A 16,585-nucleotide genomic window follows, 5' to 3' on the forward strand; every position below is an offset into this window, starting at 1 on the left:
GCCTGAGTGGCATATCGCTTCTGCATTATACGGCCTTCGAACGCAGAACTTTTTGATCGCCTCTTATACTTTACGAGTAGCATCATGCAGCTGGTTGTTCTTTTAGATGAAGTTTAAGAAGCGAGCGTCCATATGCACATATGGGCAGTGCATCACTACGTTACGCTGGAGGCAGCCAAAGGCAGCATAATGTTGTGTAGCAGATGAGGGGCTCTACGGTGGATGACTGTATTGCAGAAGGTACGAATAGCTCAAACTGAATGGACGGCCCTACCTTCAGTCTTAATACAAGGGTAATCCCAAAAGTAAGGTCTCCTATTTTTTTTTATAAGCACATAGACCTATTTATTTCTACAATGGTTTATATCAGTTTACAGCTTGAACATTTAGCTATTTTTAGACATAATCACCATTTCTGTCGAAGCATTTTTGTAGACGCTGTGGCAGTTTTTGTATGCCCATGTCATAACAGCTCGCCGCCATGCTGTTCAGAAAGTTATGAATCTCTTCTTTCACCTCGTCGTGCGAGCTCAATCGGTTTCCGGCCAAATGTTCTTTTAATCTAGAGAACAGGTGATAGTCACTGGGCGCCAAGTCAGGACCATAGGGTGGGTGGGTGTTTATGTTCCATTGAAACTGTTGCAGGAGAACAACGGTTTTCTGAACGATGCGTGGGAGAGGGTTGTCATGGAGAATGTGTACGCCCTGTAATTCCTCTTCTCCGGTTCTGAATTGTGCGTTTGAGTTTTTTGAGAGTCTCACAGTACCTGTCAGCGTTAACTGTGGTCCCAGCGATTCAGCTCCGACGACGAGGTGAAAGAAGAGGTTCATAACTTTCTGAACAGCATGGCGGCGCGCTGGTATGACATGGGCATACAAAAACTGCAACAGCGTCTACAAAAATGCTTCGACAGAAATGGTGATTATGTCGAAAAGTAGCTAAATGTTCAAACTGTAAACTGATGTAAACCATTGTAGAAATAAACAGGTCTATGTACTTAAAAAAAATAGGAGACCTTACTTTTGGGATTAGCCTCGTATCTGTTGACCACATTACGTGAAACTGGCAGCAAATAACTACTGCTAATAATCTGCTCGCTTTTCTTCGAACATCTACTGAATGCGCCACAAAATACGAATTGCTTGCAAGAACTTTCTGCGTTTCCCTCATGTGGTGCTTTTGTGGTTTGGAATTAATTAGGTCTTAAATTTATCCATGTTATATGGGTGTTATTTGAGAGCTGCAAATGTATTACAAGATTGTTATGGAATAATATATAATGCAACAGTCACTTGTTACTATTAGTTTTAATGTAAATGCACCTGATGATGGCAGCATGCTGCCGGCACTCGTCTTGCTAATGAGATATTAGTGACAAGTGAATGTTTCAGTATAAATTATTTCGTAAATATTAATTAAATGGTCTGAAGTGAAAATCTACAGAGTGTTTCAGAAGTGAAGATCAACTTTCAGGGATATGACAGGAATGACCGTTCGAAACAAAAATGTCAAGTAGACATGGGCTCTAAAACGCGTACCTTACGAGCTATGAGCAATTCTTGGTCTTCAATACCGTGAAACAAATCTCTTCTATTGCACGCTCTTTGCTTTCCATATTTTGGGAAATGGTAGAAAAAAATATGTCCCGTAAACATATACTCTAAAATGCATACGTTAAGAGCTACGAGTACTTTTTCATCTTTGCTACTCTTCTAATGAAGAAGTGCTCATAACTTTTAAGGTATGCATTTTGGAGCAAATGTTTACTGGACTGTTTTTCTCTTGTTTTGGTCCATACTATCACGTCCCAAAATATGGAAAGCAAAGAGCTTGCAGTAGAAGGGATCTGTTTCACAGTATCGAAGATCAAGAATTGCTCACAGTTCTTAACGTATGCGATTTGGAGCCCATGTTTACTTGACTTTTTCGTTTCGAATGTTCGTTCCTGTCATACTCCTCAATATTGACAATCACTTCTGAAACACCCGGTACAGTGTAGCCCGGAGTCTAATTTAAAAATTAGACATATTTTTACGACCGAAATGAAATCATCTCGTCGTAACGTCACGAGTACTGAAAATAAACCGATCCCCTGACGTCTTAATTCCCACGGTTGCTCACGCAAGACGCCTGGCCGTTCCTTTTTGGACTCTAAAGTGAAGTACTTGATGATGGGATGCTGACGCTGGGTGGCTGCAAAGTTGACGCACCTTGTTGGCGAGGTCCAGCATGGAGGCAGGCGACCCCGCGGTGAGCGAGCCGCCGGCGGCCTCGACCAGCTTCTGCAGCGTGTGCGGCTCCGGGCTGAGGTCGCGCGCGCCGGAGTCGAACTCCCAGCTCTCGTGTTTGCCCGCCGACGCCGCCCCTGCAACACAGCCGCCAGCGTCACACGTCGCTCGGCGCCGCGCGGGCGCGCTTCCGTGCTAGCGCCGTTCCGCACGTTACCACTCTACTGTGTATCGAAAGTGGGTCACTTTAAACAAATACACGATGAGTACACAGTCTTTTCCTCATTACAAAGCATTCTTATTATTATTCGTATGGCTTACATACATTTTCTATGTTCTAATTTTAAGATTTCAGATATAGTTATATTAAATTTTTTGCCTCCAGTTGCATAAGCAAAGAAATTTTACCTAGGTTTCGGCTATAATAATGCAGCCTTCTTCAGAAATGTCACAATATAAAATTAAATTAACACAATTTTATATTGTGACGTTTCTGAAGAAGGCTACATTATTATAGCCGAAACATAGGTGAAGTTTCTTTGCTTATGCTACTGGAGGCTGAAATCTAATATAATTACATTTTACAGTTGCTGACCCTTTTGCACCACGCTAAAAATATTCAAATTTCAGATATACACTGAAGAGCCAAAGAAACTGGTACACCTGCCTAATATCGTGTAGGGCCACCGCGAGCAGGCAGAAGTGCACGTAACTAACGTCTGAAGTAGTCCTGGAGGGAACTGACACCATGAATCCTGCAGGGAATACGAGTACAAGGGGGTGGAGATCTCTTCTGAACAGCACGTTGCAAGGCGTCCCAGATATGCTCAATAATGTTCATCTCCGCGGAATTTAGTGGCCAGCGGAAGCGTTTAAATTTAGAAGAGTATTCCTGGAGCCATTCTGCAGCAATTCTGGACGTGTGGGACGTCGCATTGTCCTACTGGAACTGTCCAAGTCCGTCGGAATGCACAATGCACATAAAGGGATGCAGGATACCAGACAGAATGCTTACGTACGTGTCACATGTCAGAGTCGTGTCTACACAGATCAGGGTTCCCCAGCTGCACACGCCGCACACTATTACAAACCTCCCACCAGATTGAACCGTCTAGTGCTGACATATAGGGTCCATGGATTCATGAGGTTTTCTCCATACCCGTACACGTCCATCCACTCGACAGAATTTGAAACGAGACTTATCGGACTAGCCAACATGTTACCAATCATCAACAGTTGAATGTCGATGTTGACGGGCCCAGGCGAGGCGAAAAGCTTTGCGTCGTGCAGTCAGCAAGGGTACACGAGTGGGACTTCGGCTCTGAGTGCCAATATCGATGATGTTTCGTTGAATCGTTCGCACGCTGACACTTTTTGATAGGCCAGCACTGAAATTGGGAGCAGTTTGTGGAAGGGGTGCACTTCTGTGTGTCAAGAGTTAATGAATAAATGCTGATGATGTCAAAAAGCAACAATTTTCAAGCGACTTTTACTGAAACAAAAAAATCATGGGCCCATTAACTGGAAAGCAGAAAGAGGAACCGACACCCTACATAATGATACCGCCATAGCAAATTAAATAATATTTATCTGTTAATATACTGTTTCTGTCATCCGTCCATAACCCGGTGGGACCGATGACCTCACTGTTTCGTCCCTCACCCACCCCACCCCTCCTTCCCTCCTCCCTCCCAAACCGAGAAACCAACTAATAATTAGTTCAACGTAGGATAGTTACTTTCTGTACATCTACAATCATTTTGATAGTAAGGGATGTGTAACATTATAGCATACACATGTGATTATCGGCAATCTGTTTCCATTACTATATACCATTCAATCTCCTTCCCTCCCCAAGTTTGGACTCAGCTGCTACCCTCAAAGAGTTCCCATGATCCCTCAAACAACTTAGCAGCAAGGTCCTGTGCAGTAAACAGGAACAATGGAGCAGTACGATTAACTACAGCGTATAGCAAAGTTGGGACAGATAGTTGAGTGTAAACTTGTCAACGATGTTTGCGTCCTGGAGTGCTGACACAAGGGACAATGAATTTACACTTGCGAGCCAAAACACTGCGACCATCTCGTTAGTGATGTGCAGCCACACTCCTGGAACCCAATAAGGCAACCATTCCGTGCAGTATACATTCTAAAAGTTGTTGGAAGTTTTTCGGAGGTATATGGTACCTCAAAACTACGGACAGGTCAACCAATTCCCGAAAATTATGGGCTGGTGGACTGTGGGCGCGATATGGCGCCCGATAGCATCCCTGACGTGTTACATAGGATACCAATTAGGCGGCTTTGGTGGCAAAGACATCAACGCGAGTACCTTATCTAATCTTCAAACCACTGTAACCCGACTGTGGCCTTGTCAGACGGGAAGAAGTCATCGTCGTCAACGAAGCTGCCACGAAAGCAAAGAGAGCTTCACTGCAGATTTAAACGTAGCCAAAGCCTCACAGACAAACAAAAACTAAACAACGCCAAATTAGGGTAAGGAGGGCTAGGCACGAAGCATTCATCAGATTTCAAAGTGAAATTCTATGTATCGATTTCACAGAAAATCCTAATAAGTTTTGGTCTTACACTTAATCAGTAAACGGGTAGAAGCCATCTGTCCAGATACTCTGCGACCGTAGCGGCATTGAAAGAGAGGACGAGACAGAAACGGCCGAAATACCAAACGTCTTTTTTCCAAAACTGCTTCGCATAAAATATGTGAAAGAGCTTGCCCCTCCTCTAGCAGCAATGTGCCGTAAGTCTCTAAAGGAGCGAAGCAGGTCATTCCAGTTTTCAAAAGGGGTTGTCTAACACACGCACAAAACAATAGGACTATGTTTCTTAACGACGGTCTGCTGTAGAATTTTGGAACATGTTTTATGCTCGCGTGTGGAGACATTTCTGAAGACCGAAAATGTCCTCTTTACAAATAAAAATGGGTTCCGAAAACGGCGACCGTGTGAAACCCATGTCGCTCTGTCTGTCACTGTGCTTCCATTGCTACCACGGACTCGACGGAAGGCCAGGTGAACGTCCCCCCCCCCCCCTCCCCCCAAAACAATAACTGTCCTAACCGGCCTGCATGATGGCGCGGTGTAGCCGTTCGCCTGCATAACGAAGTATCCGGCTCTCGACCACTGACCTAGTGATACAATGAAAGTGATTCATCCAACTTGGCGATAAGTTCCCGCTGATCCACGGTCCAAGCCAAATGATCCCGTACCCAGTGCAATCGTAACGTCGTTGTGCCAATATGGGAACACAACGTTCAGTAACAGCTGAACGGTGTGCTCCGAAACACTGACGCCTGCTCCAGCATTGTACTCTGTCGTCAGATCGACCACAGATCGCAGTGGCAATGGCAATGGCAATGGCAATGAAGTGCTGCTATTAAATAATATGTATCTGACAAGTAATTATTTATCGTTGAACTGAAAATTATTTCCTTGTAGATGGCCGAAAGTGACTGAAAGAAGCATGTGAAACAAGTTTGATTAAAAACAAAACTATTCTGATGTGACAAAAGTCATGGGATACCACCTAATACTGTGCCGGACGTAGTGCAGCGGCTCGACGTGGGATGGACTCAACAAGTCGTTAGAATTCCCCTGCAGAAAGACTGAGCCAAGATGCACCTATAGCTGTCCATAATTACTTAAGAGTTGCCGGTGCAGGCTTTTGTGCACAAACTGACCTCTCGATTACGTTCCATAAATGTTCGATGGGGTTCATGTCGGACTACCTGGGTGGCCAAATCATTCGCTCTAATTGTCCAGAATGTTCTTCAAAATAGTCGCGAACAATTGTGACCCAGTGGCATGAAGCACTGTCATTCTATCGATGGCCTCGTGGGGTCTGAGCCAAACTCTAACCCTACCGTCAGCTCTTTCCAACAGAAATCGGGACTCATCTGACCAGGGCAGCGTTTTCCAGTCGTCTATCGTTCAACCGATATAGTCACGAGCCCAGGAGGGGCGCTGCAGGCGATGTCGGCTGTTCAAGGAAGACGCGTCGGCCGTTTGCTACTATAGCCCACTAAACGCCAAATTTCGCTGCACTGTCCTAACGGATACGTTAGTCCTACGTCCCACGTTGATGGCTACTTTTATTTCACGCAGTGTTGCTTGTCTGCTAGCACTGACAACTACGCAAACGCCAATAGTCTCGGTCGTTAAGTGAAGTCTGTCAACAACTGTGCTGACCGTGGTGAGAGGTAATGCCTGAAAGTATGATATTTTCGGCACACTCTTGACTGTGAATATCTGAATATTGTATTCTCTAACGATTTCTGAAATGGAATGTCCCATGCGTCTAGCTCCAACTGCCGTTCCGCATTCAAAGTCTGTTAGTTCCCGTGATGCGGCCATAATCACGTCGGAAACATTTTCACATGACTCCTGTGAGTACAAATGAGAGAACCGCCAATTCACTGACCGTTTATACGATACTACCGCCATATGTTAATGTGCATAAGGCTATCCCATGACTCTTGTCACCTTAGTGTAAAGTTTCAGTTGTAGAAGTGGAGTAAAATCTGTTCTTGTTCTATGCCAGGGCTTTCTCCTAGGATGGTAGTCGCAAGTCAATACATCCATGAAGGACAGACTGCGGAATTAGCAGGCGCCTACCGTCGGCTACACAACACCGCCAGGCATGCACAGCTTGTCAATCATAACACAGGTCGGTGTACGCCGCACATCGGTAAACACCCACCGACCCGCCAAACTGTTAGGCATACAGGCAGGCATGCTTCTTCGGATCGGGACAGTAAGTCCACACCTAGCTTATCATAGCCTTAATTCTAGCGCTCAGCCTACTGTAGTCATCAGACGAGATACATTGCTCAGCTACTCCGGTGTTTGGGTCATCTTGGGAGCATGTCTGATCTAATTCAACGTCAGAGAGCGCTGCCTACCGATAGAGCGACTGGCCGCTTGAGGCGGACATGGTTGTCATTCCTTCTCCCGAGATGGCGGGACTTTGTGTAGTCTTCTCGCTGCACGTCCAAGATTTCACAAATTAGCCTACGGATGGCTGTTTGGTCAGGTACATAAGTGGATTTCTGGGAGATTATAAACAGGTTATCTGACAGGACAGAGAGAGAGAGAGAGAGAGAGAGAGAGAGAGAGAGAGAGACCCAAATTGCATTCGGATTGCATTTGATCAACAGTGAGCGTGGGATACCGTCTTGCAATTACGAGTCGGAAAGAAGACTGTGATGGGGATCTGAGCGCTGAATGGTGTGATTAACTAAGAACTTAGACAACCGCACTAAGTGTTCCCTAACAAGCAATATTCAGCCTTTAGAGAACGTCCGGCAGACCATCTCAGACAAGGTCGTAGGAAGCCATACATTCACATCTAGAGCACGGACAGACCCTCCAGCACGGCTTGCCTACTGCTGACAGAAGGTGAGACCATTCCACAGCATAATTAGCCACTGTAAGGAACCTAATGAAGCTAATGGTGAGGAAAGAATAATGTTGCGTACCTTGAACAGCTGAACGAATTAAGTCAGCAAGAAAAGGAAAGTTTGCAGAACTACGTACGTTTGGGAGGGACGAATCAAACCCTCTCACCGCTCTTTTGTAAGAAAGCAGAAATAAAGACCCAAACCTAGAATTATAATTACGTTGCTAATTCATCGCTGATAAACATCGAATTACTACCCATCTTTCGATATAATTAAGTCGCCTAGACTTAAAAGGAGTGTACCTGAAATCTCGAGAGTCCTGTGAATAATATCATATCATTTAATCGATAATAATTAAAGAAACGTACACATAATTTAATTTTTATATGACTCTTAGTTTAGATATATTAAAACTTTATGGTCGAATTTTATATGTTTAGTCACGTTAGACTGAGCAAGGAGAGCTATTAACAACTTCGTTGGCACAGTCACTGTATCCAAAATTAATAGCATTCGCCATTTATTGTTTAATTAAAGTACTCAAGACGACAGCTAACGAAAAGCATCAGTTACCCATTTTGAACGCGGCTACTTGGTTAAACGCTCTCTTCCACCACGCACAGTAGGCGTCAACATGTATGCACAATCGAAATTCGATGAAGCATCAAGCTGCTTATACAGTCCTTATGCTTGCGCAAATTTATCTTGCACGCGCTCAAGCATGCTCGGACACGCATGTTTGAGCATGCAGTTCCGTGTGTAGCTGCCTTTGGCAGTATCCCGTTTCTTGGAAAACGAGCTGATAAAACTGTGGTGTCACCGCCAGACACCACACTTGCTAGGTGGTAGCCTTTAAATCGGCCGCGGTCCATTAGTATACGCCGGACCCGCGTGTCGCCACTGTCAGTGATTGCAGACCGAGCGCCACCACACGGCAGGTCTAGAGAGACTTCCTAACACTCGCCCCAGATGTACAACCGACTTTGCTAGCGATGCTACACTGACAACTACGCTCTCATTTGCCGAGACGATAGTTAGCATAGCCTTCAGCTACGTTATTTGCTACGACCTAGCAAGGCGCCATAGCATTTGATATTGAGATTATAAAACATATATAAACAAGAGCGATGTACACCAATTATGGATTAAAGTTCAGTATTACATCAACTACGTACTTTATTTGCTACTATTAATTCCCTTAACTGTTCCAGACCTCACGCCAGTATGCGTGAGCTTAACGCGTGCCTTTCGGCTTCCTCTCATAGTGACTTGGCTGTCTTGCCAAGTCACAACAAAAACTACCAGCGCACCTCGCTTCGCTCTCACTCTGTGGCTACGCTTCGTCTACGTCAGATCTAGGTGGTGGCGACCAGTCCTTTATACGACAAACGAGATGGACCGAGAGACTGATACTCGTTACCGTAGCACGTCCATCTTTGCGTTCCGATACAGACAAAGCAAGCGTAGCCAAGTCGACGAAGTTAAGTATCCCCCTGCCCATTAATCCATGTTGCAGAGAATATTAATTTCATGAACTGCACTGCCACGTTATTCGTAGTCATTCACCGCCGCCGACGCTGCAGCAACGCCCGACGCCGCCGTTTCCCATACAGAACTCGCAGCCAAGTGAAGACCGCACGTCCGGAGTTCCGCCTCCACAAGAGTCCTCAGTCCTGCAACGCCTCACGGCTCTTTCTAACCATATATCTATACTTCGGCCTTGGGCGTTAGCCTCACAGTGTGTTGAAGTGTGTTCTTCAAGTCAGTAGTAGAATAGGGTCAGAAGCACTGATTGTTGTGCTCGCTTCCTTCCCTGTGATAGGGACAGACCTATTTTAAATTGATAACTGAAATTTGTGTTAACGATTTCCGTTAATCACAATGAAGCAGTACATGTTCCGTACACTGACAAGTACTCTTATTTATCAGTGATTTGCTTTTCGTGTAAATATTATCATTATTGACCAACTTAGTATGCTGAACCAGCTATCCTCGGTCTCCCTTATTTTCTGCTGTGCAATTATCCCAGCGACGGTCATATAAACAAACGAACACCGTCCCAACAGGCCGTGAAGGCGCAGAGGTACCGATCGTCCTCCGTGTCATCCTCGGCCCTTAGGCATCACCGGATGTGGATACGGAGGGTCATGTGGTTAGCACACAGCAACGGTCGTATGCTGCAACGAAACCCCCGTGCCTGCAAGTTAAGAGATGGTCCCGACTGCCAACTGCCATCACTTTTAGCAAATAATCATAGTCGCCAGCAGACCTGGGACTTAGGTAACAACAGCGTCAGTCATTCAAACAACAGCCAGTGCAACAGGAGAAGCTCGGACGACACACTACACTATACACTTACAAGGAGACAGGTTGGCTAGTGAGTATTTCATAGTGAAAAATGCAAGTACAGGATGGTTATAACTAAACCTTCTCTACTTGGACCAATGTAGAAGCAGAACTATTTACCGTATGGGTATTCAACTTCATATACACTACTGGCAATTAAAATTGCTACACCACGAAGATGACGTGTTACAGACGCGAAATTTAACCGACAGGAAGATGATGCTGCGATATGCAAATGATTAGCTTTTCAGACCATTCACACATGGTTGGCGCCGGTGGCGACACCTACAACGTGCTGACATGAGGAAAGTTTCCAACCGATTTCTCATACACAAACAGCAGTTGACCAGCGTTGCCTGGTGAAACGTTCTTGTGATGCCTCGTGTAAGGAGGAGAAATGCGTACCATCACGTTTCCGACTTTGATAAAGGTCGGATTGTAGCCTATCGCGATTGCGGTTTATCGTATCGCGACATTTCTGCTCGCGTTGGTCGAGATCCAATGACAGTTAGCAGAATATGGAATCGGTGGGTTCAGGAGAGTAATACGGAACGCCGTGCTGGATCCCAACGGCCTCGTATCACTAGCAGTCGAGATGACAGGCATCTTATCCGCATGGCTGTAACGGATCGTGCAGCCACGTCTCGATCCCCGAGTCAACAGATGGGGACGTTTGCAAGACAACAACCATCTCCACGAACAGTTCGACGACGTTTGCTGCAGCATGGACTGTCAGCTCGGAGACCATGGCTGCGGTTACCCTTGACGCTGCATCACACACAGGAGCGCCTGCGATGGTGTACTCAACGACTAACCTGGGTGCATGAATGGCAAAACGTCATTTTTTCGGATGAATCCAGGTTCTGTTTACAGCATCATGATGGTCGCATCCATGTTTGGCGACATCGCGGTGAACGCACATTGGAAGCGTGGATTCGTCATCGCCATACTGGCGTATCACCCGACGTGTCTGGTATGGGGTGCCATTGGTTACACGTCTCAGTCACCTCTTGTTGGCATTGACGGCACTTTGAACAGTGGACGTTACATTTCAGATGTGTTACGACCCGTGGCTCTACCCTTCATTCCATCCCTGCGAAACCCTACATTTCAGCAGGATAATGCTCGACCGTATGTTGCAGGTCCTGTACGGGCCTTTTCTGATACAGAAAATGTTCGACTGCTGCCCTGGCCAGCACATTCTGCCGATCTCTCACCAATTGAAAACGTCTGGTCAATGGTGGCGTAGCAACTGGCTCGTCACAATACGCCAGTCACTACTCTTGATGAATTGTGGAATCGTGTTGAAGCTGCATGGGCAGCTGTACCTGTACACGCCATCCAAGCTCTGTTTGACTCAATGCCCAGGTGCATCAAGGCCGTTATTACGGCCAGAGGTGGTTCTTTTGGGTACTGATTTCTCAGGATCTATGCAGCCAAATTGCGTGAAAATGTAATCACATGTTAATTATAGTGTAATATATTTGTCCAATGAATACCCGTTAATCATTTGCATTTCTTCTTGGTGTAGCAATTTTAATGGCCAGTAGTGTACATGACGTTCAGATCATGTGCTGCAGAATTAGCGCTGTTATGGTGTTAGTGTCATGATTTGCCGTTAGGCGCCGGTACTGACACGCCGACGTAGAACTGAAACGAGCATCAGACTGCATTTGAGCTGCAGACAGTCCACATGCGTCCGTACAAGGTGAGCAGGACTTTGTTCTAATAGCTGCTGTATCAAGGCAACACGAATAATGCTGCTGCTCTTCGCGAGTATCGGAGGAATGCCGAGAATTATTTTCTCCTCACCGGGATTGAATAACATCATTCGAAAGTTCGAATCCTGGGAGAGACAGATGACTAATTTCGCGACAAATTGTTGAAGTTACTGTTTCCGTGGCTGAGAATGCTGGACGCAATGTGCGCTCTACAAGAAGTGCACGAGCTGCGTCACGACAGATCATTACTCCATGGGCCAGCGTTCGGAATGTTCTGCGAGCAATAGTGAAACAGTATCTCTAGTGCGATTTGCAGGCTGTCGTCGATGCAGATGCTCGTCACATTCTGCAGAGTTCGTAGCCTGGAATCATGTGGAGATTAAAATGTGTTTCTTTCAATAGTTTTTTTTTTCGTTATTTCTCTTTCGAACGTCCTTACAAATGTTTCCACAAAGTTTCACTGTTGTTCGATCACTGGTTATTCATGAGGGGTCTAAATTAGCGAAAGTTTAATTATAAGTTGAAGCAATCTAGCTGAATATGAAACTGACTTTTAATAAGTTTACATTACACCATAAGTACAGAAAAGAGAAAAATGTAACTTATATTCTGCTACAGTGAAACAAAGTCGAATGACTGCGAAAGTAAAAAGAAGGGCAGTTTTAAAAGGAAGAACGGTCGTGTCATAATTATAAAATCTATATATTTTGGTACTTTAAAGAATTTGGTACGTTTTATCATTAAAAGGAATTATTTTTTGATATGCTCAAAATTTTAAATTGCACGCTTTAGCATTGAGAAGCTGAAATACAAGTTTATGTTTAATGAAATTCTACGATACACTGACAGAAAAAAATGACAAGAAGTAGTTGTGCGGCAGAAACGAAACTCGGTCGGTGCGTTTCTACATCTGAAAGACGATGCCTATTTCAGCTCCGCGCCAGTTGCATATGAGTGGCCTTGTAGCACCATTGTGAGGACGCAAATCAGATTTGCTTTAAACATACGTTCTACCGGTCGTGAGAGTCAGTTACTTTTGAGATTGGACGTGTTCAACTGATATTCGTCAAGGATGCCTTTAAGGCAGGGGTCTCCAAACTTTTTAGTCCGCGGGCACATTGACTCCTCCACGAAGTCATAAGAGCCAAGATCTACCTAGTGGGATTAAAGCACCCTAGGACTCCACGATCACCATAATGTAAGGCTAAAGGAAAGATGAAACCGCAAAAATCTAAGGTTGTGGGAATACCTAGCAGTAAAACGAACTGCGATTTTTATTTAATTACATAATTTTGATTGGTGGACGTACCTGACCGAAATTCTGGCGTATTTTATTCTGGCAAATTTCACCGACAAAAAAGTATGTCGCTGCACATTCTTCACGAAAGCGTCCTGCAAAGTTAACGAAATCTCAAAATCATTGTTAGCAACACTATTACTGCAAGACGTAGCAGAGGTACCGTATGTCAACCCATTGTTATTTCAAGCGGCGCAACAATAAGTTTAGTTATGTAGTCTCGTAGCGAGTAGCAGAGCCAGAGCATATATTTGATAGTTCTGTTGCGTGATTGTGTCTATGTTGCGAGTGTCTCACGAGTTTTTTTAGTGTTTTATGCGCTGTACTAGTAGGTGAGACGACGAAGTGTGGGATAATTCAAAGTTTGAATTCGAAGAGACAAGGAAAATCTGAAAATCGAAATACGTATAGCACAACTTGAGTATTTTTTCACTGTATTTTTTAGTGGAACTACAGTGTAATTGTGAGTATTTAATTTAGTAATTAAAGTACCTTAAAAATAAATTCATTGCAGTTTGTTTAGGCAGACTATTCCCTAGTTTTATTAGTATTAAATAGCACAATTTTATTTTCAGGTTACAATCTTTCGTGAAGTTCTGTGCAAATATAGAAAAGAAACGAAAGGTTGACAGTGAATGTAGAATTTTTAAAGAGCAGTGGGGATGTCAGTATTTCGTGGTGGAGTCAAGCAACAAATCAATGTGTATTATTTGGATAGCTACAAGTTTAACCATGACCTTCCGCTTTGTAAAGATAGAGCTTCGACAATTTCGCGGTGTATTGGTCGCGATAGGCCTCGAAACTCAATTGTTGGCAGTATAGGTACCACCTCAAATATTTGGCGGGCCGGATACCAGTGATGTCTGGCCAGCTAACGGGGGCCGGTTTGCAGGCCCTCGAGGGCCGGTTTCGGCCCGCGGGCCGTAGTTTGGAGACCCCTGCTTTAAGGCGACAAAGACGCCATTATCAATACCACGTTGTTTGAAAGAGGTCGTGTAATAGGACTACGAGAAGCTGGGTTCCTTCTGTGATACTGCAGGAAGACTTGGCCAGTGGACATGACTGCTGGCAGCGGTGGTCATGGGAAGGTAAGGTCGTAAGAAGACCGAGCTCCGGACGGCCACGTGTTACTAACGAGAGGGAAGACTATCGTGTTCGGCGTATGGATCTGACAGAATGGCGAAACCCTATCGTGGTATATACAGACAGCCAGTATTGGCAACAGACCGCAACACCTCTGCTGCCTCCATCGTTCCGCACAACGAAAATGCGAGCTCGGAATAGGACAGGGAGTAGCAAATGCTGCTATGAAGCCTCTTTCTCCGTGCTCTGTGTAGTGTTTGGCAGAGCGTACCCTGATTAGCCATAACATTATGATCGCTGACCACCTCGAGATTGAGGCCGCCTAGTGACGCAGCGGACACGTATTGCAGTACAGGAAGAACGGAGTGGTTATAATTACAATTCAGCTTGTCATAGAAGTCCTTTCACAGATATTCTAATGCGTTAATCCAGAACCGATTTACGCTGGAAAAAATTAGTTCCAATTTTGGCAACCGGGAGCAAATTTGCCGCTACACAGCATCTTGTCGACGTCTCTGGTGCTTATATTGAACAAACTGTCTAAGCGGCGTTTAATAAAGAAATCACCTTTATGCCTTTCTCATTTGTTTGACCTCTTCTGCTCACATCCGTTTACCAATCCATTACATAGGGTAAGATTTCTTGCATTCACTGAGCAAGATCTGCACCCGGAGCCCAAAATGGGAAGTAATTTTTTCCATCGTGCATTGTTTCGGCATTAACGCATTACAATGTCTACCAAGTTTTGCTACCATACGATAATTACAGTCCACACTGGACCTCTGTGGGTAGTTGCACTTTAATTGAGGCGCTCTGGAACAACTGCAGTCCACATCAGTCAGTAACTCTTACATATGATGCTATAACATCATATATTCTAAGGACAGAATATTTCGTTTACGTATGACTGCACTTTAGTCCATGTATGACAGTTTGAAATGAATAAAAAAGTTATTTAAAACGTTCTATGCTCTGTATCTCAATATATTTCAGTTAAGTCGTTGTTCCAGAGACAGCCTCAATTATAATAAACCGAGCAGAGAGGAACGGGGAATCTTTGTAGCGACGATACAGGATGCAAATGGAGAAATTCACCGACATCATGCTAGTGTCGTGGCTTCTATGAGGAGTTTTGGCGAACGGCGAAACCACGATCGTGCGATAAGACGTTGGATGTCCACGCCTCACTGTAGACCATGGAGGACAGGCGGCTGTATATGTCGGAGCACATCGTTCAGTGCACGTTCTACAACATCATGTTCCCAAGTTGATGCAAGACATCATCAATTAAGACGCAGTGGGTACCGGATCACAAAGACTGAATCGCGAACCAATGGAAATGTGTCGTCTCGTGCCACGAATACACCATGTCGATGGTATTGTCCAGATACATTATCATCCAGGTGGACGACTCCTGGAAAATGTACCGCGCAATGGACGCAGGTCGGTGGGGGCAGCGATTTGTTATGGGGGACATTCACTTTGAATTCCACGATATATGCAGTAGTGAGGCATCACCATGCTTGATCTCTCTCTCTCTCTCCAGCAGTATAATCGTCCATATCACAAGGTCAGGATCGTGCTTCATTGGTTTGAGCACTATGATAGCCAAATCACGTTGATGCGTCGGCCACCAAATTTGCCTGATCTGATGCCGGTGGCAAACATCTGGGACACGTTCAACGCCCACAAACCACCATCCTGTAATTTACGGGAATTGCGTAACCTGTGTTCAGACATCTGGTGCCACGCACCAGAGGAAACCTAAGAAGAACTCGTCGCATCCATTCCACGAGGAATCTCTTTTCAAAGGTGGAGCAGCACGATATTAAGCAGGCGGTCGTAATATTTTGGTTCATCAGTGTACAGGGCGTTTCTTTTAACGCGAGACAACTAAACACCTCGAAAAAGACACATCGAACGAAAAAAATGTTCTAGGTTAAAAGTTAATGTTAGTTAGGGGGGCATCTGTCTTCGCTACAACGAGCGACCTCCAAATGGCATGGCCGGGGTCAGCATTTTATTTTCAAATGGGAACCCCTCAACTTCATTGCTTATTCGGATTCTACGCTAAAAAGATACGTATGGTTTACTGAAACCATTGTTTTCCATTCGTGGTATGTGGCACAGTAATCAACAAGTATCAAGTGTGCCTGTTTCTGCAGATAAGAGCGGACGGATTTGAATCTACATTTCATTCACGAGGTGAATGTAAACCTTTGCGTTCTAATGGTTGATATTTCTGTTCGAAACTTACTCTAGTGTTGCAAATTCAACTGTACAGCACAATATGATTAGCATGTTCAAGGTATGGTTAGAAGCTACGTTTAGCGTGATCCAGGAACAAACGACGTCGATGTAATAGTTTCCTGTTTCCATCGGAATGCTTGATTTCGGTGTGTCCCCTTGTTTCCCACCACCGGGTGCTTGTTTTCGGTGAGTATCAATGGCAGGTGCGATTGCCACAAAAACTTCATGTACATTTCACCTTAT

At 44.8% G+C, this 16,585-nt stretch overlaps 1 protein-coding gene across 2 annotated transcripts in view; it reads right to left on the reverse strand.

Moving 5' to 3' along the window:
- LOC124612436 (colorectal mutant cancer protein) overlaps positions 1-16,585 on the reverse strand; it is a 602,106-nt gene that overhangs the window by 388,424 nt on the left and 197,097 nt on the right. For both annotated transcript variants that reach the window (XM_047140650.1, XM_047140660.1), the window contains exon 3: positions 2,212-2,366. In XM_047140650.1, coding sequence (XP_046996606.1) covers positions 2,212-2,366 — 155 coding nt within the window. The remainder of the gene's footprint in view (positions 1-2,211; positions 2,367-16,585) is intronic.

The sequence above is a fragment of the Schistocerca americana genome, chromosome 1, assembly GCF_021461395.2.
Source record: "Schistocerca americana isolate TAMUIC-IGC-003095 chromosome 1, iqSchAmer2.1, whole genome shotgun sequence".
NCBI classification, from domain to species: domain Eukaryota; kingdom Metazoa; phylum Arthropoda; class Insecta; order Orthoptera; family Acrididae; genus Schistocerca; species Schistocerca americana.